At 36.5% G+C, this 26,397-nt stretch overlaps 1 protein-coding gene across 1 annotated transcript; it reads left to right on the forward strand.

The window, feature by feature from the left end:
• The first annotated feature begins 23,340 nt into the window (after positions 1–23,340).
• On the forward strand, positions 23,341–25,395 carry LOC136815807 (uncharacterized). Its single transcript, XM_067072259.1, has 5 exons — positions 23,341–23,356; positions 23,590–23,886; positions 24,346–24,408; positions 24,938–25,012; positions 25,166–25,395. The coding sequence occupies exons 1-5, from the start codon at positions 23,341–23,343 to the stop codon at positions 25,393–25,395; spliced, it is 681 nt and encodes a 226-aa protein (XP_066928360.1).
• Positions 25,396–26,397: the final 1,002 nt, after the last annotated feature.

A 26,397-nucleotide genomic window follows, 5' to 3' on the forward strand; every position in this document is an offset into this window, starting at 1 on the left:
AATTTCAAGGAATGGAAAGAATGGAAAACATACCTTGCCTGATTAAAATGGAATCTCGAGGGGAAAGTCAGACAGGTTGTTGTTCATATTCAAAAAGATTTTTCCAAAAGTAAATCTTGAGGAATCTAATCCCTACTGACACACTAAAGACTTATATACTGTACACAAAAATTCATGCATAAAAAAGACTAATAAAAGTAGAAATAATTGTTCTCCACCATGAAAATAAATCTCATAAAAACAATCTGAGTGAAAGTTCATCAGCCATCTTTCTCAAACGTTTAGCTGTTTGCACTGTTTTCACTCAGTTCGAACAAAAAAACGCAAACGGAAAATCTCGAAAACCCGCTGACCTGTCTCAGAGGTCAGTCAGGCAAGGATTTTTATATTGAGGTGCGCCAAATTGGTATCGTCTGTTTTGTTCCAAAACTCTACCGCCACTTTTTTTCCCGTAAACCGCCCTGACGCCCTAACTCTTTCTCGCATTTACTTTAAACGGACGATAGCATCGTCTAATCGATCACCAGCAGGTTGGGACACCGTCTAGGAGTATCTCACCGACGATTTAGCTTCAGACTCCGATGATGGCAAGAAAATCCGTCAGGCAGATGTTAATATTTACAAGGATACTCAGTATCTACTTTGTTTATTTTATCTATTTTGCTTTGGTTCCGTATTTTATTCCATAATGGCAGATTAGCTGCGCGGAACATTCTAGTTCTAATAAAAGCACAATTTCTAGCATAGATGCTAATGTCTCAAGTTTCTGTCTAAATCCACCTCCATCGACTATGAATTCAACAGGTTATGGGCCCAGTGCCAACACATACTGGAAAAACATTACGTTTGACGGAGACGAACGAAAATTTGAACTGTGGGAAGTAAAATTCCTTGGATACATGAAGATTAGAAAACTCAAAAACATTTTTGTTGGTGAAGATGATGTTTCCGCCGACAACAAGGAACTTACTTTTGCTGAGCTTATTCAAGTACTTGATGAACGTTCTATCTCCTTGATAATGAGAGATGCAAGAGATGATGGACGTAAAGCATTCCAAATACTTCGAGAACATTACGCAGGCAGTGGTAAGCCCCGAATTATCACACTTTATACCCAGCTCACTTCGCTGAAGAAAAAACCTAATGAAACCATTACTGACTACGTTCTACGAGCAGAATCTGCAGCAAATGCACTTCGTATGTCAAAGGAGACGGTTAGCGATGGCCTCCTCGTTGCCATGGTTGTTAAGGGGCTACCAGACGAATACCAATCATTCATAGCAGTTACAACCCAATCTGAAGAAATCATCCAAGATTTTCAAAAATTTAAACAAACTTTGAAAAATTTTGAAGACACTGAAAATGCCAGATCTCAACGTTCTGCTGGACAAGTACAACCTGATAAAAACTCTGTCATGAAAACCAACGACCAGCATCATCGTTCTAAAGTTACTTGCTACAACTGTGGAATCCCAGGACACAAAGCACCAGATTGCACCAAACCAAAGCAGAATCGAAAATACTGCTCTCATTGCAAGTCTTCGACGCATTTTGAATCAAATTGTCGAAAAATCAAAAAGCATTCATCAAAGAAAGCAGGAAATCTTGACGAAGCAGACCACAGTTTTGCTTTTAAATGTGATGACAACGACAATAACTTAAAACTTATGTCTGATATTGATACCTTTTTAGTGGATTGTGGTGCCACATCTCACATGGTCAATACCGATGCAAATTTAATATCCACCGATGACGATTTCAAACCGGAAAACATTACATCGAGCTTGCAGATGGATCTCTTGTCAATAATTTAGCAAAGAAAAGAGGGACAGTGTTAATTTCTTTGCGTACATCTGACAATAAGATTGTTAAAGCAACATTGGAAAATACCCTGTATGTACCTTCATTTCCGCAATCCATATTTTCAGTTAGACGAGCACTCGAAAAAGGAGCCAAAGTAATTTTTGATGGCGAAAAATCAAACCTTATTTACAATGGAACGTCTTTTCCTTTTGTACAACATGCTCGTCTCTACTACCTATGCAAATCGTCAGAAAATACCAGTCGTAAAGAAAGTCTTGAAACTTGGCACAAAATTTTGGGACATTGTAATTTATCTGATGTGAAAAGTCTAGAAAATGTCGTCCAGGGGATGACTATTACAGAGTCAAAGCCATTCGACTGTGAAACTTGTGTTTTATCCAAACAAACAAACACTCGAAATGTTGATCCAGACATCAGAGCAACCAAACCCTTTGAGCTTATTCACACTGATCTTGCTGGACCTGTGGACCCAGTTGCCAAAGAGGGATATCGATATGCCATGATCTTTGTTGACGATTACTCAAGCTGCTCATTTACCTACTTTCTCAAGGAGAAGTCAGATGCTGTGAAAGCCACCGAAAAGTTCTTTGCAGACACCAGCCCATATGGTAAGATTAAAACATTGAACTTTCATACTGAGATTATTCCCAATGGAGATACCGAAAGAATTCGAAGTGATAATGGAGGGGAGTACATCTCTGAAGAATTTAAAACACTGCTCAGAAATCGTAATATAAAACATGAGCTTACATCACCATACTCTCCGCACCAAAATGGTACCTCTGAACGAAATTGGCGTACCCTGTTCGAGATGGCCCGGGCACTCATCATTGATTCAGGTTTACCAAAATATCTATGGACCTACGCATTGATGACCGCAACACACATCAGAAACCGATGCTATGTTCAACGCATCAAGACCACTCCTTACAGCCTTATCACAGGACGAAAACCTAACATTGCCCAGCTCCACATCTTTGGTACCGTGTGTTACTCATACAACCACAACTACGTGAAGAAGCTAGATCCACGTTGCAAGAAAGGTTATTTTGTGGGCTACGATCGAAACAGCCCATCCTTTCTCGTCTACTACCCTGAAAACAGAACAGTCATGAAACATAGACTTGTTAAATTTACTGATCGTTTCGAGCACAGTGATGATGCATCTGAGCCAGATTTCCATATTGAACCAGCTAACCCAGCTGAAGTTAAGGTCGACGCCAAAGACCACGAAATCAAAGCAGAACCAGTCAGAGCTGAACCATCACAACCAAAGTCGTATCCTTTGAGGAACCGGCAAGAACCCAAAGTCGAAGACAAAGATTCTGTCAATCACGTCCACATTGATTTTTGCTATCATGTCAAAACTCCAGTCACATACCATGAAGCTGTGAATTGCACTGAAGCATCAAACTGGCAAATGGCCATGGAGAACGAAATACAGTCACTGAAACGTAATGATACCTACACACTAACTGATCCGCCAACCAACCGTGCCGTTGTCGATGGGAAATGGGTATACAAAGTCAAAGGTGACCCAGATCAACCAACATTTAAAGCAAGGTATGTTGCCAAAGGTTATAGCCAGATCGAAGGAATCGACTACACTGAAACCTTTTCACCTACCGCTCGTATGGAGACAATCCGATCACTGATCCAACTTGCTGTTCAAGAAGATTTAATCGTTCATCAAATGGATGTCAAAACAGCTTTTCTACACGCACCTATCGATGAAGACATCTACGTATCTCAACCAATCGGTTATGCCATCGAAAATAAAGTTTGGAAGTTGCAGAAATCGTTATATGGCCTTAAGCAAAGCGGCCGCAACTGGCACAAACTCTTACATGACTATGTTGTCAATGAACTTAACTTCAAACAGTCTGCATCCGATCCATGTCTCTTCTCAAAACGTAACGAGAGAGACACAGTCATTCTACTAGTTTGGGTCGATGATATTATTATAGCAGCAAATTCAATGCAACTCCTGAAGTCAATCAAAGAAAGCTTATCTACTAAGTTCGAGATGAAAGATCTTGGACAATTATCCACGTTCCTCGGCATAACATTTGAACACCGAGATGAAACTATCACCATGTCACAAAGTCACTACTTGGAGAACATTCTAAAAACTTTTGGTTTCAATGACTGTAGACCAAGAACGACACCGTGTGAGCAGAACATCAATTCGTACGCTGAAGCCACACACCAAATATACGACAACCACCAATATCGTCAAATGGTTGGAAGCCTGATATATGCGATGACTTGTACCCGACCTGATCTATCGTTTGTCGTAACCAAACTATCTCAACATCTTTCCTGTCCTGATCCTGGAGATTGCGCAATGATAAAACATGTCTTCCAGTACGTCAAGAAGACTGTTGATCGCAAGTTGACCTTCCGAAAGTCATCAACCCCTCTTCGTGTTCATGCATTCAGCGACGCCGATTGGGCTACATCTGTGGAAGACCGCCGAAGCGTTACCGGATACTCTATTAGTCTCAACCCAGAAGGTCCTGCTGTCAGTTGGAAGTCTAAGAAGCAGTCGTCTGTCGCTTTATCAACGTGTGAAGCTGAGTACATGGCTATATCAATTACTTGTCAAGAGACAATTTATCTCAATCGTTTGATCAACGAATTACTCCAATCGAAAACGCAACCAATTATTGTCAAAAATGACAATCAGGGTGCCTTAGCACTCGTAAAGAATCCTGTGAAGCATACGAAAGCGAAGCATATAGATATCCGCTACCACTTCATTAGGGAATGTTATGATGAAGGAAGTATTTTGTTAGATTATGTCCCGTCCGGGGACAATGTTGCTGATATCTTTACGAAACCACCAAAGAAACAGTATCTACTCAAATTCGAACAATTTCTCTTTGGACAAAAGTAAAAAGGAGAAAGTTGCCCTCAAGGGGGGATGTTAATATTTACAAGGATACTCAGTATCTACTTTGTTTATTTTATCTATTTTGCTTTGGTTCCGTATTTTATTCCATAATGGCAGATTAGCTGCGCGGAACATTCTAGTTCTAATAAAAGCACAATTTCTAGCATAGATGCTAATGTCTCAAGTTTCTGTCTAAATCCACCTCCATCGACTATGAATTCAACAGCAGAGAATCGTGCTCTATCCAAAAAAGCAAAGGATGCCAAGAAATCATCTTCTTTCTCACCGGCAATCATGTTTTCCAACAATCGTTTTTCCGCTCCTGCAATTACGCTTGCTTCACAACACCTCGGTTACCAGGGAATCTCCTTCCAACAACCAAGCGCTTCAAACGGCTGAGGTAGTTCAGCAAGTGCCAAGGGTTATTCCAGCTGCAAATGTTCGGACGATTAATCCAGTACCAAACATCCAAGGTGCAATGTCGATTCGACCTCGTCAACCAGGCTGTTTCATCTGTGGTGCCCTTAATCACTGGAAGCACAGCTGCCCTTCTAGAACAAATTGGTATGAAGAATTTAATTAAATTTAAATTTTCTGCAAAAAACCGGTTTCATCCTTATGAAAAGGCCGAAGAAAGGGGAGATCAAAAACCAATTCGAATTAAAGGGAGTCTCAGAAGGTATGCTGAATTTTGGGAGAACGATTTAAAGGCAAATGACTTCATTCTGAATACAATTAAGTCTGGTTATAGGATTCCTCTGAGACACATACCACCCGCCACAGAATTTAAGAACAACATTTCGGCTCATAGGGAGAAGAAATTTGTAGAAGAATCCATTGCAGAGCTACTTGCTCAGGGCTTTGTTTCACAAGTCGATTCCCCACCTTATATGACAAGCCCTCTCTCTGTTGCAAAAAGTTCTGCTGGTAAAAGGCGACTCGTCTTAGACCTAAGTTTTCTCAATAATTTTGTTTGGAAGGAAAAGATAAAATTTCAGAATTGGAAGGCTTTTGAACAATTTTTGGAGAGTGATGAAAGGGCATACTTTTTTTTAATTTGACTTCAAGAGTGGCTATTATCATATCAAAATCCACAAAGATTTTCAAAAGTATTTGGGGTTTGCCTTGACATTCAGCGGAACCTCCAAAAAATATTTTGTCTTCAAAGTTTTACCACTGGGATTGAGGTCGGCCCCTCATAGATTTACAAAAGTTGTCAGGGTTCTGATAAAATTTTGGAGAGCTAATACTTCAAAAATTGCATGTTTTATTGACGATGATATTTCTGTTGAATACAATCTTGATCAAGCTCGTAAAAACTCCATATTTGTAAAGATTACCCTGTCCCTATCAGGTTTTATTTGTAATGAAGGAAAATCCAAATGGGACCCCGAAAGTGCAATTGAGTGGCTAGGGATTTGTATAGACACTGATAACAAAAATTTTAAGATTTCCTCACCAAGAATTGTGTCGATTATTGAATGCGCAAAATCTATTCTTTCTGCTCGCCATATAACAGCTCGGAATTTCGCTCGTCTTGTTGGCAAACTCATGTCAACGAAATTTGTGTTAGGAAATATAGTTCGTTTGAAATTTGAAAACACATCGTTTATATCAACTGATCGAATCCAGAGTCTCCTGAGATTTCTACTTCGATTTAAAACTTTTTGTTGAGGCTAGGGGAGAAGTTCTGTTTGAAAAGGAAAAGGAATATTGAGAAATTAAATTCCAGAGACATTTTCGTCAATGAGCCCAGTAAGCACTCGACCGTTAGGTGACGGTCGCTTTTTGGTCGATACATGGTCACGACCGTCATGGACCAGATATGACCGTTTAAAGGGGATCTAACGTCAAATCCTTCATTACACTTTTTTGGAAAGTTTTAAAAAATTTATAACGAGAGCTTTCGAAAGAGCTATGTTACATCAAAAGATCTTCAGTCAATGTGTTATAATATCCCTTTAAAGATTTGTACGTGTGACGTCATCGTTGGCTTAGAAGCTAGCACACATCTGTGTTGATTAACAGGATTATCCCTCTATTTTTAAGGCTTCGATCGTAGAAATTTCTATAAGGCTTTATTATGATTTATTCCTTGCATCTAAAATTCGGCAGGATAGATGGGATACTTTGGAATACCTATCAAAAAGTTTGTTCTTTAAAGTGCGATTACAAAGATATATTTTTTATCCAACAAAAGCTTTTTTTGAAGCCATTACAAGACGCTGTTTCTAAAAATGTGCCTGTTCAACGACTGATTTATGAAACTAAAGTGCAATCATGTCGTCACAAAATCCTCTTTTTCTCAAAGAAAGGGAAAATTCAAGTATCAATAACTTAATGAATTTAAAAGATTTTAAGTTCGTTCTTTTTTCAATATTTTTGTTTCTATCAGAGCTTTCCTATGTAAAAAAATGAGGTACATGAATTTTCTGACATTAGATCCCCTTTAATGACCGTTTATTTTTAACCGTCTTTTAAATGACCATGATACGACGATTATCAGACGATCTGTTTTTTGCTAAAACTAATAAATCTTTGCTGATGACAAGCATTCTTTTCGCTTTTGAATGTTAAAATTGGCATGCTCAAGTAAAAAAAGAAAGTCGAAAAACCAACGTCTATGCGACGTCAAATATTTTTATCAAACATATGTTCGTGTTTCTGACCTGGATTAGATAGTTTATTTCTATTTCTAATTCTACCACCCCGGCCCCCCCCCCAATCAAAAGTTAGCTAAAATGTCAATGCACGATGAAAAAGCTTAAGCGGAATTTATGACATTCGATCGGCTTTTTATGCTGGTCGAAATTAAAGACAATCGTGGTTACACTTCCTTTAGACAAACAATAGGTATTCCGATGGGCTCGGACCCAGCTCCCTTTATGGCTAATTTGTTCTTATATCATTTTGAAAGTCAATGGGTGAAAAGCCTCAAGAAAGAAAATTTACAAAAAGCAAGGCGATTTTCAAACACTTTTCGATTCATCAACGATCTTTTAACCATCAATGATGACAATTTATTTATGGAAAACTATAAAGAAATCTACCCTCCTGAACTTCAGCTCAATCTTGAAAGTTCAGGCGATACTATTACTTTTTTGGATCTCTCATTAACCAATGATAGGTTACATAGATGCAAAACTCTATGACAAAAGAGATGACTTTCCTTTTTCGATTGTTCGTCTTTTATTTGCGTCGAGCAATATACCATCTCGGATGTTTTATAACCGGCAGGTACAAAATGCATAAAACATAATGCATAATAGTATTGTGTAATTTACAGAACGATTTTATATTTTCTAAGACTCTCCTTTGCAGAGGCTAAAACCGCAAAAACCTCTTTAGAAGAGTTTCTTGTAAACATTCCAATCAGCGGGATTTCCCCAGACATAATATTTACTTTTCGAATCCGAACTAAAGAGAAAATATTCGAATCATAACAACAAAGGGTTTTCCGTTAGCATAAATAATAAGAAGATGCAACAGATCAGAAAGGTTTCCCCCTTCTTCTTTCTCAAAAGAAACATAAACATTCGAATGTAAAAAGATTCGAAGTCAATTTTCTTTGATCTAGCTTGGATGAAGCTCTTTGATTTATATTGGCTTATCTATCAAAAAGCATTCACATGGTTAATGCTTTGTAAGAGGGTAAACCCGTTGAAATTTATTAGCAATTGTTCGAAAAAATCTCTGAGAAAACCCAGAAAGATCTATTGCTTTAAAATTTACGTTTTCGAGTTAGAAAAGTAATATACGGAGGAGATATTTTCGTGTTTTTTCTACATTATAATACGTTCTGTAAAATACAACTATGAAAATCAAAATGGCGACAAGCATTTTAAGTGGATCATGGATTTTCTTCATCATTCAAAAGTCAAATTTACAGCTTCCTACCCTTTATTTTCTGGTAGAAAATGGTATATTTGTTTTGTTGAAAGTATTATCTTTCAAATTCTCCTTATTAAAGCCTCTAAAATTGACATTTTTCAAATATTATGCATTATGCATTATGCAATATGCATTATGTTTTATGCATTTTGGACCTGCCGGTTTTATAACTGTGTGGGAGCTGAAATTTTGAGGATTGGTAGGGTCTGTTCCAGTGTGAACAATTTCATTAGTGCAAGTATGTCTCTCATTGATAGAGCAAAGAAGCAAGGAGCAAAGATTACACGGTTGGAAAAAGTTTTGAGGAAAAAGTATGGTCGCCATCAAGTTTTGAGAACCTTTTTCAGTAATGCGAAAAATTTTTCAGATTCATTACTCCACAACTAAACAACAAAAAGATTTTGGACTTGTCACGGTTTCTTTTACTAATTTACAAATTTTCATTTCTTTTTAATCGATAGAGTCGTTTTATATTTCAATGTGTTGTATCTTTTTCTCTGTCTAGTATATTTGTAGTTTATGTCTAAGTTTGTTGAGTTTGTCTCTTTCCTAATTCGTTTCCAATGTGTACGGCCACTCGGTTATGGGGTTCCGAGCCGGGCTCTCGGTCAACCTTTCAACTTTTTCTCTTTCTTTCTGCTGTACTTCAACAAAAACTATGCAAATTCTATAAAGAAGGAAAATGCATATTTGGAAACAGTTGCTGGTATAACCATGAACAAGTGGAGGACTGCAAGTTCTTTAGCAAAAATGGATGGTGCAAATACGAAGACAAATGCAGATACAATCATCCCCAACAAAGAAGAGAAAATTCCAACAGTATCTTTTCAAACAAATCTTACAGTGACAGCTTAGGACAACACAGACAAATAGAACAAAAAATGGGGAGTACAACGTACGGTCAAAGACACGCTGACATAGGATACAGACATGAAAGTGACGAAAGAGGACCGAGACAAAGACATGACAACTATAGACAAAGACATGACAACTATAGACAAAGACATGACAGTTTTAGACAAAGACAGCAAAGTGACTTACGAACGACCAATACAGAAAACGCAAGAAGGGAGACTAATGACATAAGTGACTTGACCAAACTGACTGAAAGACAAACAAAAAATGACAATGAACGAAAAACTAAACTAGAAACACTTATGTCAAAACTGATGGAAAAAATAGACCAAATGCCTAATAAAAACTCTATTCCTTTTTTAGGTTCGACATTCCAAACGAACAGACCACCACAACAACCAGAATCAAACGAGCAAACGATACCATCAAGTGGACCAATGCAACAATGGGACCCCATCATGAACCAGTATCAAACGCCGGTAAACTACATAAACCCACCGATGCCATACAGACCTGTATAAAGAAACGAAATACGAAACCAAAGAAAAAGAAAAGAAGAAAAAAGACAAAACAACTATACAAAAACTTCAAAATATATTATGTAAACATTCGAAGGATAAAATCAAAATTAGAATCCTTAAAACAAATAATCAAAGATCAAAACCCGACCGTGATATCAATAACCGAGACGAACCTTAAAGAAAACGACAACATAGAAAACGAACTGAAAAACTACAAAATATTCAGAAACGACCGAAAAGACAGAGACGGAGGGGGAGTACTGATTGCAGTGAAGAAAGAACTCGAAAAAATGACTACCGAAGTAAGCAGAAAAAATGACTTGGAAGAAACAATATGGATAAAGATCAGTAATCAAAAACTGAGATTAAGAATTGGTGCAGTATATGCTCCTCAGGAAGATAAGACGAGTATACCTGAGTTGGAGAAGATTTATGATGATGTCAGTGAACAAAGAGATATAGCAAGAAAAAATTGCGAAAACTTCATTATATCAGGCGATCTCAACGCAAAAATCGATTTGAAGAAAGGAGACAAGTCCAGCAAAAGTACCAAAGCTGGAAGAATACTTCAAAATTTCACCAAGAAGAATCGACTATACATAACAAATTGCGACGAAAAAACTAAAGGTTTCTACACAAGAATCCAAGGAAACGAAAAATCAGTTATTGACATTATCATTGACAAGAAGAATAAAGAATACTTGCTGTCAGCTTCAATTGATGAAGAAAAGCTATATACACCATATCATATCGACAAAGGAAGGACCGTATATGCAGACCACAACGCCTTCATTATTACGATGAACTGGGAAATGGAGAAAGTAGTTGAAAAAGATAAACGGAAGTTGATGAAATTCGGAAAGAGTGAGATTGAGAGGTACAAAAAACTGACGAACGGGAAAAACTTTACCAAAATTGCAACCGAATCTACAGCTGATACCAACAAAAAGTATAAACAATGGGAAAATGAACTAAAGAAATCAGCAAATTTATGCTTCAAGAAAGTCTCAATAAATAAATATTCGAGACAAGATCCAGAAATAGCAAGAATGATGAAACGGAAAAGAAAACTAAAGAAAGCAGGAGGAGATGACCCTATCAACCGAATCCGTGACAGGCTAATCAACGAACAAATTGAAAAACTTTTATGTGAACAGCAAAAAAGGAAAGTAGATAAAACCGTACAAAAGATTATCGAAGCCGGAGGTGTAAACAGCCCAGAATTCTGGGAAATACTGAAAGTGAAATCAAAGAAACAAGAAACAAGATGTGCTATGAAAGACAAGAATGGGAATTTGAAAGAAACGGAAGAAGAGATCCAGAAGGTCTACCAAGACCATTACAACGAACTCCTAAAAACACCGTCAGCGGCGAGCAAAGAAGAAGAGGATGCTGAGAAAGAAGTAGAAGAAAATTTTGATCTTCTAAAACGAGCTGCAGAAAACAATATCGAATCAGAAGAAATAACAATGGAAGAATTAAATACTGCTATAAAGCAGCTGAAAAAGAAAAAAGCTGCTGATATTGGCGGTATGAAAGCAGAGTATGTAATATATGCTGCAAACGAGGCAAGAAAAAGCCTTTTGAGTACTTTAATGGGATAAATTTTCGCGGGGATTAAATTTCGCGGTTGAGCTCATCCGCGAAATTTTAAAATTTCGCGGGGATTAATTTTCGCGAATAAGGGATTTCCTGATTTTTCGCGGGGATTTAATTTCGCGGATTGGGGTACAAATTAAAAATTTTGAAAAGCCCTTTTTCGAGGGTTGCGTGCCCTCATGTAGAAAAAGAATAAAAAACGATAAAAATATAAATTTCTTGGATTGCAAAAAAAATTCAAATTTTTCGCGGAAACTAATTTTCGCGGATGGGCCTTTTTCAAATTTCCAATGGGACTTATTTTCGCGGATGACACCCAAATCCGCGAAATCCGCGAAAATTAATCCCCGCGAAAATTTATCCCATTAAAGTATACTAAATGAAATCTACAGGAAAAATGAAATCCCCAAAAAGTGGGAAAAAATGAAAATTAAATCTCTATACAAAAATAAAGGAAGCAGATCAGAAATGACAAACCAGAGAGGTTTGTTCATAACCAACATCGTGAGTAAAATTTTCGAAAGAATAATATTAAATAGAAACAGAGATATGGTGGAAGAGGATATGTCACCTTATCAGTGCGGAGGAAAGAGAGGAAGGGGGACAATAGACCACCTTTTTCTTCTCAGGGCCATTATAGATGACTACAGGTCAAAAAACAAAGACCTGTATGTCTTTTATGGTGACCTTGAAAAATGTTTCGATCGCCTATGGTTGAAAGATTGTCTCCTTGAACTATGGAGAACGGGAATGACCGCAAAAGAAGTTATGCTAATCTATGAAATGAACAAAAAATGCTTGATCACAATAGAAACACCATATGGAAAGACGGAGGAAATCATAGTGGAAGAAGTGGTGCGCCAAGGAACAATTTGGGGCCCTTTCCTATGTTCAATCACGACCGAAAAGATAAACAGAGTTGGAGAAAGAGTATATACACCATATGAAAATGTGCGCCTGGAACCAATGGTATTCGTGGATGACATCTGCGAGGCAGGAGATTTACAACAAATCAAAACCATTGTAAAGAACTGTAAGATCATTGAAAGTAAGAAGAAAATGACCTTTAATAACAAGAAAAGTAAATTACAAAGGATAAAGTTATCCAAAAAACGAAAACGAAACCCAGCAGAGAAAATTAACAACACAGTCAAGCGAGGAGAGATTGATTATTGCGATCAGTATAAATATCTCGGAGAAGAAATAAGTGACAGTGGTCGGTACGAACAGTCCATTGAAAAGAAGGAGAAAAAGGTAAAATCAGTTACCGTTGTCATAAAAAGAAATGCAGAAAAATCTGGAAAATTATACAATAAAGTCGCGTTAAAACTTATAAAAACATGTCTAATACCAGTAATAACAGCAAACACGGAGACATGGTCAAACATTTCAAACAGGGAATATGAGAGTCTGGAAAAGATCCAAAAGCAGGCTCTATACAACATTTTCAACATAGGTCAATCTGCACCGTACCTAGCTTTTTTAAGTGAGATTGGCATCCTACCGGTAGAAAAACAAATTCTGATGAAAAAAATTAACCTATACCATACCCTCAAAACGTCTGACGACAACAGAATAGCAAAGAAAGTATTAGAACAACAAGAATCAAACGAGAAAGAAGGAAGTTGGTACACAGAACTGAAAAATGCAATGACGAAGTATGATATGGGGGAAGTTCTTGAAATCGGAAAAACTAAGAGGAAAGTGAGAAAGAATGTTAATGAAGTGTTTAAAGATCATATAGAAATCGACCTGAGTAAAGCAGGCACGAAATCCAGATTCACAAACCACTTCGGAGCGAAGAAATATTTAGAACTCGGAAAGAATGATACTAAGATATACATGGACATACGGTTAAATATGATAAAATTAAAGATGAACTTCAAAGCAACAGAGCGTGATTGGAAATGTAGAGGGTGTGAGATAGAAAACGAAACAACTGAACACGTGGTACAATGCAGAAATATGAAAACGAAAATTTCGTGGCCGGACGAAAAAATGATAGACATGAATGATATTTTTATTACGGATAATTTGGAATAGTAGGTAGCTAGTTCATGCCGTTTTCACCTCTTGGAGCTTTTACCTAACTTTAAAATTTTTTCTGTGATTTCTAAAAATTTTTTTTTTTAAAGCCAAATTTTCTAGGCTAGATCCAAAAATTTACAAATCTTTTATATTTCTTAAGAACAGCTACCGAAAGTACTTGCGAAAAAATTGTATTAGACATATAATTTTTTTTGCCCACCAAGGTGGAGTGGTACAATTTTGAAAAAAAAAAAAAAAAAAAAAAAATGGTCAGAAATTTTAAACTTTTTTGTTTACAATTTGTTTTATTTTAATCCCTCTTCTCTGTTTTTTTATGTACGAAATAGTGTCTGATCAACACTATTTCTTCTTTGGTAAAGATGACGGGTGGCTCGCGGGCGCCAGAGAGTGCTTACTCTTGGTACCACACCTGACTCTAGGCTTTGTCTTCATCTTTCCATTTTCTTTTTCTTTGTATAATTGTTTGTTTGAATGTTTTGTTGTATTGTATCATATTTGTTGGTATTGTCGGTCGAGCAATTGGGGTGTGATGATGTTTCAGCTTTTGCTGAGATTATGTTGAGGGTAGTGTTTTGATCCATGAGAGATTTTCAAACTTTTCTTAGATTTAATTCCGCATAACAATACATCCCTTCTGAAAGGCTGTTAATGAAGCCATTGATTACTACAAAACACGAGGGTTAATAAAAAGCTTTATTTGAAGAGAAAATTTAATAAGGAAAGATTCAAATATGATGAGAAATATATTTTCAGCACAAAATTTAAAAGTAATGTCCTTGAAAGCTCAAAAATCCATCGACGAGACTGTGTAGAGCTTGAAACGATGAATGTTCTTTCAACTTTGACCCCCTATCTTCTGATCTGCGCGTGCATATTCAAAAAGACTGCCAATTCGAATTCGGAAAGATTCTTCAGTCTCAACAGCAAGTTTGATGAAATTGTGGTTGGATGTGGTTTTTTGATTGGTTTTACTCTCACTTTCACTTTGATGATTTGCCACTTTGACCTTGAGATTATATTTCTAATTACTACTTTCATCTGTTGGTGGTTTTGAGATATATTAATCATAAAAACGATCGTCCAATTTTTCTGTGTTTCTGTGACCTCACCTCAGCCATGTCTGACTATGGGCATTTTTTTAGTGCACTGCCTATTGATCTCTAAGTAAGCTGTATGCAAGGGCAGCCTAGACTAATGTTAATTTTTCTTTCAGAAAAAAGACTATAATTTGTTTACCTTTATTCCTGCAGCTTCCCAACATCCAAGCTCTCCAACATCACAAGCCGAATGAAATTACTTTCGATTTCCCGTAGAAATTATGCGATGAAAAATCCGGGGGTCGAAGAATGAAGACTTATTGCGGAACGACCGTTTTGAGGGCGCGAAGCGCCCGAATAGGGAGTGTAGCATCCTTTCTCTAGATCTGCGCGTGGCGTAAAAAAATCTGTATATGTTCGAAATTTTCTGAAAATGAGCCGGTGGGATGGCGAAATATCGACTTTGCTTCCTGTTGGATGGGGTTAAAATTAGTTTAGCACTATTTGAAGTATTTGTTTCATAAATTACTTATTTTAATAGGATATCATCTATGTTTTGAGTATTATAATGTAAGATCTTTTATGAAAATTGCAACTTTTGTACAAATAATAGTAATAGTACCAAAACTTTATCTCCTTTGCTTTTTTCCCGCTTCTTCCAGATGTCTGGGCCCAGTCTTTTTTTCTGCGTTTCATTTTCAAAACAACAAAGATGGCCCTGAAAACCAACGAATCTCTTCGGTTTTTCAGGTGCATGCATTAACGTTTGGACTGATTATGGCCCATTGAAAGGTAAATCTTCAATTTTTTTCACCTTTATAGTTTCAACTACCTTTGGAATGTTACATTAGTACTTTTTCTTTGTGTTGACTTTTTTGTATTAAATTGGATTTCATCTCACAAAACAAAATGTTTTTTTCTCGGCCATGTGTTTCATGGATATCATATGGCCATATGTTTTCTTTCCACAGGCTTATTTTTATTCATATGGGTCGAGTGTTTATTTCATTTTACTCTAACTATAATTATTTTCATCTCTTCTGTCTTCAGCTTCAGGGTTCAGGTGAAGGAGCTTGATTGATGTGATGGGTCAGGATGGGTGACTTTTAACTACCGATCGGCCGACTGGCTGAATCAGCAGTGTTTCAGAGTTTAGGTGGGTGAACGTGCACAACAAAGAAGCAGCATAAAACCAAAATATACATAGCATTATGACTGTATGAACAGATTATATGATTGATGGAGAATAATAAAATGGTCCTGCTGAATATAAATTGTGCCAGTTCCATGTTATTCCGTGCAATGTTTACGAGACAAAAGAGAAGACTGTACTGGAAAGCAGAATCAAAATGATAATTACTAGTTGCTATTTTCGTCATTGAAGATTTCTTCAATATTTATTCGATAATGGAATCGTTTTGATTTGGCTTGATTGATTGTTGATTCCATTATCGCTTGCTGACTCTCGAGAGATTTTTGTTTAACATAACATTGGAGCTTGATCATCATCAATTAGAATAATGCCGATTTATATTTGTATGATAAAGTGATAACAAAAGCATGATTGATGGCTTTAGCCCAAAAGACAATTAAATGATAAAAGTACCTATATGTTACTTTTGATGCTAGCTCGAATATATTTTCAAACAAGATATCTTTCACAAAAAAGTGTTTTTTACCGGCGAATCAACTTATATTTTCATAAACTCTTTAACGTGAGATTGTAGATAACGCTTGTTATTATTACCGCCTAATAAATAGTAATGGCATTACTTTAATATACTTATATGAACAGATATGAATTATAGAAGTTTTTGAATTTTATTCTGCAAGGCAAGGTTCTTGAAAAAATTAGTTTGGACTGGTTTGGATTGATTTTATAAATGAAACATTGGGAACATCTTTTTGCCGAACACACAATATCGCAAAAATAGACTCACAAAAAGACAAAATTTCATCACGCAAAAAATCTCACTACTGTAGTCTTGATAAGTTACTGGAAATTATTGCTAGGCTGCTGATTCCTTTTCGGAAAATTGATACTACATTTGAAGTGAATGATATCATAAATAGGTAGCACATTTTGAGAGATTGTATACTAGGTTCTAATGGCTGAAAAGCTCAAGATCATCTTTAAAACTACGCACTATTTTCTTTTAAATTTTGAAGGGAAATGTATAATATAATTTTTGAATTGTTGATAAGTTTGTCTTTGTAAAAGTTTTATTGTTTATAATAGAGAGCTAAGTAATTGTTTCAAAAAGTCACAAAAAGATGGGATAAAAGTCTTTCAATTTATTCAGATAAACTACCAGCCTAAAGCCTAATGTAATATCTTTGTTGTTGGTCATTCAGCCATTGCACAAGAAACATGTGTGTTCTTTTTTGTCACTTGCACTCTTTTTTATAAGAACCAGTAAATTTTTTTAAAGGTTTGGCTGTCATTTTTTGCACTTTGAGCCTGAAATTGTTTTTGAATTGCTCAAAACCCGGCGTATTTAATTTTTGAGCCTCGTATTGTTTCTATAAAATTCTTATAAAAAAGAAAGAGTTGAGTTGGAAAACATTATCAATAAAAGTTGCTTATAAAAATAATTTGTTAGTGTCGAAATTTCTTCGCTTTGCGAAAACGGAACGGTCGTTCCGCAACCCCTTTTATGTTGATTATTTCCGAACAAGTTATCTTTGCTTATAACGAAATATTAATTTTCAATATATATTTGCTAAATATAATGTTTGATTACTTTACACTGTATTTAAAGTTTGAAAAAGTCGATTCTACCATTCTACTTAGCTCTTTTCTCTTTGTCTAACCCCCGTCTCAAAAGAAGTCCCAGAATCCCGAGACTTTTGCAGTCGGGCGTTCAAAACAAAGGCGTTTTTATTTTTCCGCCCACTTACGAATTTTTCTTTATAATAGGCATTTAAAATATCAAAAAAAAAATAGTATAAAACCTTATTTTCTACCGTATAGTATTTCTTCTAAAACAAAAAAACAAAATACACTAGAAAAATAAAGAATTTACGAGTGTTATCAAGCCACCACAAATGAACTTTCCATTCGTCGCGCGTCATCGAATTGTTGTATACGTCACGATCTATTGTCAACCATTGTCCAATCCCGTAAGCGATTGAAGTGCCGTCAGTAATAATCTGAGAAGAGAACAATAACATTATGACATCACACAAATAAATTACGCTGGGAAAGTCCGCGAGGACAACATGCGGTTTTAACATTTTTCCCTCGCAAGTTTGGGGGGGGGGAAACGAAAGTACTCTATATTTTACGTATGGGGAAGTGTAAGAAAGATAAAGAATCAGTATTGTGAATTTAAGCGAGTTTCTATTTCGCAATTTTTCTACAGAGCCAAATAAAGATTTTTTCTATTGTACTTGCTCGATTGCCTCTAACGATAAGTTCCGTAGTTATGAGGTTATCGAAACAAAATGTGACGAATTTGCGCGGAAACGAAATTTAACATTAGTCTAGGCTGAAAGGCAATAAAGGTCTTTGATGTCTACCTCTAATATCTTCACCGCTAGTTACATCAAATCCATACTGGTCTGCAACACAGGGCTGTTCAAGTTATAGTCCGTCTACCCCCCTGTGGACGACATGGATTTTCCGTAGCATTTTACTTTAGAAAATATTCAGGATTTCCGTATCATTCCCAATTTTTTATGGGAAAATCTTGGTTTTTCCAATACATATGGCAAGAAAATAGAGCAAATTTTATGGATTTTCCAATACTTGGTAAGAAAATGGAGCAAATTTTATGGATTTTTCGATACATTTGACTAAATAATGAGGAAAAATCCTGGATTTTCTGAAACATTTTCAAATTTCTCAGGATTTCCAAGTGAAAAATAAATCCAAAAAACCTTGTCGTCGTCCACAGGGGGTAATGGTTTTTTTCTGGAACTGCCCACAAGAGAGCAGGGACCGTCAGAGGACTGTAAACCGAAGCTTCAAGGAAAGATCCCCGTTAGATAGAGCCATCATACTTAAAAAAATAGTTATCATATTTTCTGTGCTCTCGGGGAACTTGTGGTTGGAACTTGTTTTTTTCAAGCAAGTGAAATAACAAGGTTGTGGCGTGGAGCGTAAAAGTTTGTGAGGCAGCATAAATTTTTTTTTCCTCAGTGTAGGAAATAACTGCGTTATTGCCATATATATATGGCGTTATTGCCATATTCGCTGATACCAATACCGGTTGATGAAAATAATACTATCGATGAAATTGTGAACGTTAACGCTCGTATCATTGTAGCTGATTTTACCGTCTACGGATTTGCATTACGTATTATAAATTGTTACGCTCCAACAGAAGACGCTACTATGTCCGCCAAAGACACGTTTTATGCTAATCTGAGATAACAGTTTAATACTAAATCCGATCGTAAAATTGTTTGTCTGGGTGATTTCAATGCAACCTCTTCTGCTACCCTATATAACTCATCACTTCGAGAACATGTTATTATCGAAGACCTCGAAGTTAAATAACGGAGAACGATTCCACAACTTTTTCAACACGCAAAAACTATCAGTACTCAACACTTGGTTTTCGCACAAAAAGTCTCGCCGCATCACCTGGCACTCACCTGATGGAACCACCAAAAAAGTATATGACTTTATATTATCATGTTCATGGATACGTCAATACGTTAAGAATTGTCGTGTACATAACAGTTTTGATTTCGATAGCGATCACCGGCTAGTGATAGCTGATATGAACACTCCGTGCACAAAAGCAGCCAGATTCCGAAAGAGACATATAAAAAGCTAATGCAAAACACTTAGATCTATCAGCCCTTCAAAACGAAAATATAGCAGCGAATGTACGAAATGAAAGCATCAATAAACTTACCACAATTGAACTAGATCGAGATAACAATACTTTAAACTCAGCATTTGTTAATTCGTTGAATCAAGCTGCAAAAAGTATATTACCGCAAAAAAACTAACACAAAACTTTATCAGCCATGGCAAGATGACGAGAAATTGAAACAACTTTACCAGGAAAAAGATGAGCTTTTAGCTAAATTTCCAGATTCCAATAAACTGAAGGCAATGAAAAAGAAAATCCGTTTAAGAGCTAGATTTCTTCGTAATGAATACCTTAAACACGAAGCTGAAAAGCTTAATCAACTGGCCATCAACCGTGAATTAGAGAAACTATTCCACAGAGCCAAACAACAAGGAAAGACACTCAAATCCTTAAACCACTCATGCGACGCTCAAAAGCTTGCTGATCATTTCAAATCACATTTCAACCCGACCGATCACTTTGGTCCAACCTCACCTGAACTTGAAAGAGATAACCTACCTTTATTTCTTGAAGAACTTCAAAATATCTCAAGAAATATACATATCGACGATTCACCCCCTACAATTGACGAAATTGAGCACCAACTAAAACTCTTGAAAAATAATAAGGCAAGCAATGATATTGCTCCAGATATTCTCAAAGCCTGCGACCACCCCATAATGAACCAAGTCATCCACCGAATGACACTCAATCTGTGGAATAACCTAGACGTTGCCGACGCATGGGGCAACTCCAAGCTGAAAATCTTATGGAAAAACAAAGGATCCAAGTCTGACCCCACGAAATACCGAGGAATTAGCATTGGGTCAACGGTCTGTAAACTCATAATAAATATTATTCTTGAACGTTTAAGACCGTGGTACGAAACTCAGTTATCAGACGAGCAGAACGGATTCAGGCAAAATCGTGGCACAACTGACGGCATCTTTACACTAAAACGAGTCCAACAAATTACCCAAAAGAAGTTGCAACCACTGTATCTACTATTTGTTGATCTTACCGCAGCATTCGATCACATCTCAAGAGACTGGCTGTTTAAATCTATCAAAATGCGTTTTCCTGCTGACCAAAATCCTAGACTTTTTACTATATTTAATAGTCTCTACAAACGTACAACTCTCACTTATGAGGAAATACAGACAATGTTCGAAACCACATCTGGAGTGCGTCAAGGTGGTCCAGAAAGCCTGTTTCTTTTTAATTTATTCATCGACTTCGTAATGAGAATCTTCATTAATAACGCCACTCATGCTAACATTAAATTCTACGAACACCGTTATCGTATCAACCTTCGTTCTGTTAGCCGAGAAGAAAGGCTATCAATGAGATCAAAAAATCGAAATCATGAGGGAAACGTAAACCTTCCATGGTGTGGGTATGCTGACGATTTGATCCTTTTCATCCAATCTCAATCTGAATTACAAAAAGCTACAGAGATCTTGGATAATGTGTTTGAGCGTTTTGGTCTCAAAATTAATGAGCAAAAAACTGAAACAATGATTCTTAATATCACTGAGCCTGATTACCCAAAATCAATCATATCTCTCAGAAATATCCCAATCAAAAACGTAGAAAAATTCAAATATCTTGGTGCTTTCACAAAATACGACCAGCCGAATACTGGAGATGTTGAACTAAGCTGTCGTATCCGAACTGCTATCAGTAAATTCGTTGAGATGTCAACCCTATTGCAGAATATGAAAATAAACTTGAAATCTCGTATTACTTTCTTCAATAGTAACGTGCGCAACGCACTGACTTACTCTTGTCAAAATTGGAACTTGACAGCCGATCAATACGAAAGAATTGATGTTACATATCGTAATCTATTGAGACGTATGGTAAGAGGTGGTTTTAATCGTGTGAGTGAAAATGATTATAGATTTAAATTAAATAACAAAAGTCTTTGTGTGGTACGAATGATGTTTCGATATTTGTTAAGAAACAGCAACGAAACTACACTGAACACTTGATACGCATGTCTCATAATCGAACACCAAAACTGCTTTTATTCAATGATGATAAATCGAAAAAGAGAGGAAGACCATCAAAATCTCTCTTAGAACAAGTTCTTGATAATGAGTTATTATCTCTTGACCAGCTATGCAATTGCGCAATGAAAAAGAAGAAAATATCATGATTATTTATTTAGATGAAATTTACATGCTCTTTGGAACAACTCGTACTCAGTGTACTTGTTGTACTATGGAATCGCATGTACAAATATTACTAGGAATTAGTAATTTGTAAATTTATACATACATACATACATACAAGATCTTTGGAAGGCTACTGAATTTAAGCAGTTTCTTCTTTACACTGGAATGTTTGTTTTGAAAGGAGTGGTGAACGCTGATGTTTATCGACAGTTTTTGGCTTTAAGTGTCTCTGTCTCAGTGTTGATGTATTTTAAACCTGAGGAGAAAAACTATCTGAACCTGTTTAATTTTACCAAACAGCTTTTGAAATGATTTGTTGAAAAATCATCAGATTTATATGGAGGAAGTTTTGTCTCGTACAATGTCCATTCCACAATACACTTACACGAAGATGTTGAGAATTTTAACTGTGGCTTGGCAGATCTTTCAGCTTACCCATTTGAGAATTTTCTGCATCGAATCAAAAAGATGGTTAGGAAAAGCCATCAACCTCTGCCACAGATTGCCAAAAGAATCCAAGAGATGGAAAAAACTGGTGTTGACTTTGTAAGTAAAGTTATACACACAAAAGTGAGGTCTGTGTTAAAAGGTAACCGTGATGCATGGTTTCTTACCAGTAACAATAAAATATGTGAAGTTCTTGATGTAAAAGGCAAAGAAATATCAGCACGTCTGTATTCTTTCAAGAAAACAAGATCATACTTTGATGAGCCTGTTGACTCTAAAGATATTGGAATTTGTGTCTTGCTGGAAAACACTAACTTTAAAGAGTCAACAATCTATACAACAGACATTAAGAAAAAGTTTGTTGCCATTCCTACTAAGAATGGAATGCTTCTCATTCCCATGCTTCATAATTTAGAACTGTAAAATTCATCAAATGAATGCATACTATATTCAGAATTTTGTTTCACCTAATTTGAAAAGAAATCTACCCTTCATCTGTTGTACTTTTTCAAGTTTGAATAAATATTTAATTTTGAGTTGGCTCATTTCAAAAAAGAACTGTCGTATTGGAAGAAAATTTGGTGGATTTGACAGATTTTAGCAAAATCCGCACCACCAAATTTAGTTCCCGCCAAAATTTAAGTTTTTTCATATTTCTTTCACTTTCGTTTATATATCTTTTTCTTCTCTTTTCTCTAAAGGAGACAAAGAAACATGTGATGCTATTGCTGATTTGACATCTGCTAACGAAAGTGAAACAGAAACAACGAGATCACCCAAGTTTGTTTCAGGAAAGGCACGTAAATCTAAGAGTAAGTAAAACTTTTGATGAAAATGCTTTATTAACCTTGGAGAGACTTTTTCACAACAGTGTGCCATTTTTTTCTACTCAACGTAAAATCTTGACCCTTTGTTGACCTTTTATTGTAAATCTACTGTTTAGTAGAAAAAACAGGCACATACCCGTCACCTTTTTTGTCGAAGTATCGTTGGTGACGGCAAACCAACATTTTTTTAAGTTCAACCCCAGGGTTACAATTTCAAATGTTTTGAGATTATGATTAATTTTAGAAGCCAGTATTCCAGATGTCTCAACCTCTGATATGCCAACATTTCATCAAGCTTTTAAGTAAGTGAAATATTTTAGTTGTGTTTTGTTTTTATAGTTTTCACATTTTGCTCAAACAGAACAATCATATCCGACATAATTAATTTTGCTCCATTTATAGGCGAATGAACCTTGGAGGAGGTTTTCAATAACACTTTCTCTAAAGTGATTGATTTTTGAAAACCTACTCTCCTCTTCTTAGCAAAGTTGGCCCAAAATCACTTTATTCTTTTATGGCCTCTCCAATTCTATGTATATTTTTCTTAGAGTGACAACTCCTCTTGTTTATTAGACCCCACTACAATCAGGCACTGAAGTTTGCATTTTTAGACTGTCTAATTGTTTTTCCTTTTTCTTGATTCTCAGAATAACAGCATCAGGCTCTTCAAGTGCAACAGCAACAGCTGGAACACCACCAGGCAGCACTCGTCAAAGCAGGATTGCTAATAGATCACCTTTTCTTCGCGAAACATTCAGCCCGAGGATTAACTCAACTCTTCCTGGAAGTTCACCCAACCAAAGTGCAACAGCAACAGCTGGAACGCCACCAGGCAGAACACCACCAGGTAGCACTCATCAAAGCAGGATTGTTGATGGATCACCTTTTCTTCGCGAAACATTCAGCCCGAGGATTAACTCAACTCTTCCTGGAGGTTCACCCAACCGTTGTGGTAATATTTGTGGTACTCTCACTATTACCCCTGTTTTCTTACCACATCTCTCCCTCCCTGAGAGTACTAATCCATGTGAAAATTCATGGTGGAGAAATTTTTTGTCAGGGAGTAGGGGCATAGTGTATGGGACTTGGAAAGTCAGCATTCAGGTGGGAGTTTCTCGAGTGGTGGGACCTGAAATTTTAGGTGGAGCCTTGAACCCCTGCACACTATGGGGGGGGGGGTAAATTTGCTCATTAGAAATTTTGTAATTTGTAGTTTGAATTTACATTATTGTTCGTTCAAAAGTTACACAAATGGCGTAAAAACAGGGTTTTTGGTGGCTTCGGCTAATTCAATAATATTTAACGAAACTATATTATTCTGGAAATTCGCACCATGATGTTTGTTGAATATGAATTTCCTTCAAACCTTTTTCTCTCATGATAAGCAGATATTCTCTGATTATCAATTTAGCTATTGAACGACTGCAGCGACCAACAAAAGAGGCAAATTCCTTAGTTGGGCAGCAATCTTTGTGTAAGTTTCTGTCTTTTTTATTCAAAATATTTTTTTGCAACTTAGAACCCTGGGGGATCGGGAATCAATTTCTATACAACAGCTTTCAAAATTGGACCCTTACAGTGCAGCTTATAATCGTTTAAAACGTACCCTTACAGTGCATTCCATTCTTAGTGCAGCATAAAACAATGTCTTGAAAATTCTCGTCCTTAAAATCAGCCTTGGCTATATCAGTAAAGTTGTCAAAAGTATAAAACTTTGGGGTTTTTAAAGTAAAAACACATTAATTAGAACAATTTTGACCAAGCAGATAAATGGAACAGGGGGTACTATTAAAATCTCAGACATGAGTACTAAAAAGGGTTTTTAGGAATGAAACTGATTCTTCTCTTGACTCTCTCGTTCCCATTTCGTTGGTAGGTAACACAAAAAGGAATTTTAGTAGTGACCCCTACACCATCCCTTCCCTGCTGTTGAGTCAAATAATTTGTTTGTTTCTACACTCTAACAAAAACATGGTCACACTACAAATGTTATTCTGTTTTAGCTTCCCATGACAAGGACCATCCACATCCCTTGTCAGCTGAAATCATTGACATGCAGTTCCCAATGGGTGAAGCAAGTGAGTAACTTTACATGCCTTATAGTTTGGCCTTAAACTTGTTCTTTTAACTTTTATTTTTCGAGTAGGGACCATTCAAAAAATTTGTATGCTCAGTAGGATAAGGGTCAACCTGAAAGTTTATAAAATATTCCTGTTGTGATTTATTTTCAGGATATCAAAAGCTCAAGCTTGAGCGGATGCTTGAGATTTCAAAGTGTCAAGAGGAAATCAGAAGTAGGCTTGTCCTGTTGGAGAGTGGTACTGCTGCTGGTCCATCTCGAGCGGTGTCAGAGAAGGCAAAGTTATTACCCAGTCATCCTTTCACCAACGTAAATGACTTTGAAGAATGGGAAAAAGATCTAGACAATGGTCAAGCAAATCAATTAGTGAGTATTTCCTGATACACTCCTTTATCTATTTTTTGTACACTTGCGTGCGTGTATGATCGGTTTCAAATACTTTAGGATTAAATTTTCCTTGATAAAAGGCCTAAATCTTTGAGAGACAAAACACCCCCGTGTCACAGACCCGCTGGGCACCCCCACCCGCTGAAAAAAAAGTCAAAAATTTTGTCCCCGGGGAAAAAAACAGGCTAAATTTGCCTCCGGGGAATCCCCACTGAAAACTTTTAATTTTTCTAGATCCCCACTAAGTAGCTCTTCAAAATTTTTATTTCCCCACCGGTCCCCACTGAAACTTGAAGATTTTGAGAAAACCCCGCTACCCGCCTATGCTCAAAAACATCAACAGAATTTATACAAAACTTTAGTTTGAAAACTTATGTTAAAAAACTGTTAAACTGCTATTCTATCTTTGATTAACTCTTTATCTTTAAGACTGACTGTTCATTGTCAAGCAACTTCATCCAGCCAGCCAATTTTTTTTAACATCCAATTTAGATTGTCTACCATATTTATTTTGATTTTGAAATACCTTTAGATATATATTTTGCACGCTCGCAAGCTAAGCGAAACAAACTGACAGAATTGTTTACCTAAGTAGTACGCGCTCAGCTAGGCTAGAAAATCCCGATTTTTTGTTATGAACAGGCCTGTCTAGAATGTGAGACACGGGAAAAACTGTTTACAGTGGTTTTAAACCTTTGTGCACATAATATTGAGCGGGCACATAATATTGAGCGGGCTTCAAGCAGTTTTATGGAGTTTTGATGATTAAAATGGGTTGAAAATAGACTTCTGTTGACCCTGAGAATATTTTAATGGATTTTTATCAATGTCAGTTTGATGTTTTGTAAACTAATGTAGAAAACACCTCCATCACCCCACAAAGATCATGGGGGGGGGGTGATGTATAGACCTTTTTTCAAAGAGGACGTCCTGTTGAATAATTGTGTAGTCCAGCCATAAAAACAATGATAGAGCCATGCATAATTACTGTATCAT

This window comes from Clytia hemisphaerica, unplaced genomic scaffold (genome assembly GCF_902728285.1).
Source record: "Clytia hemisphaerica strain Z4C2 unplaced genomic scaffold, Clytia hemisphaerica genome assembly, whole genome shotgun sequence".
NCBI lineage: Eukaryota > Metazoa > Cnidaria > Hydrozoa > Leptothecata > Clytiidae > Clytia > Clytia hemisphaerica.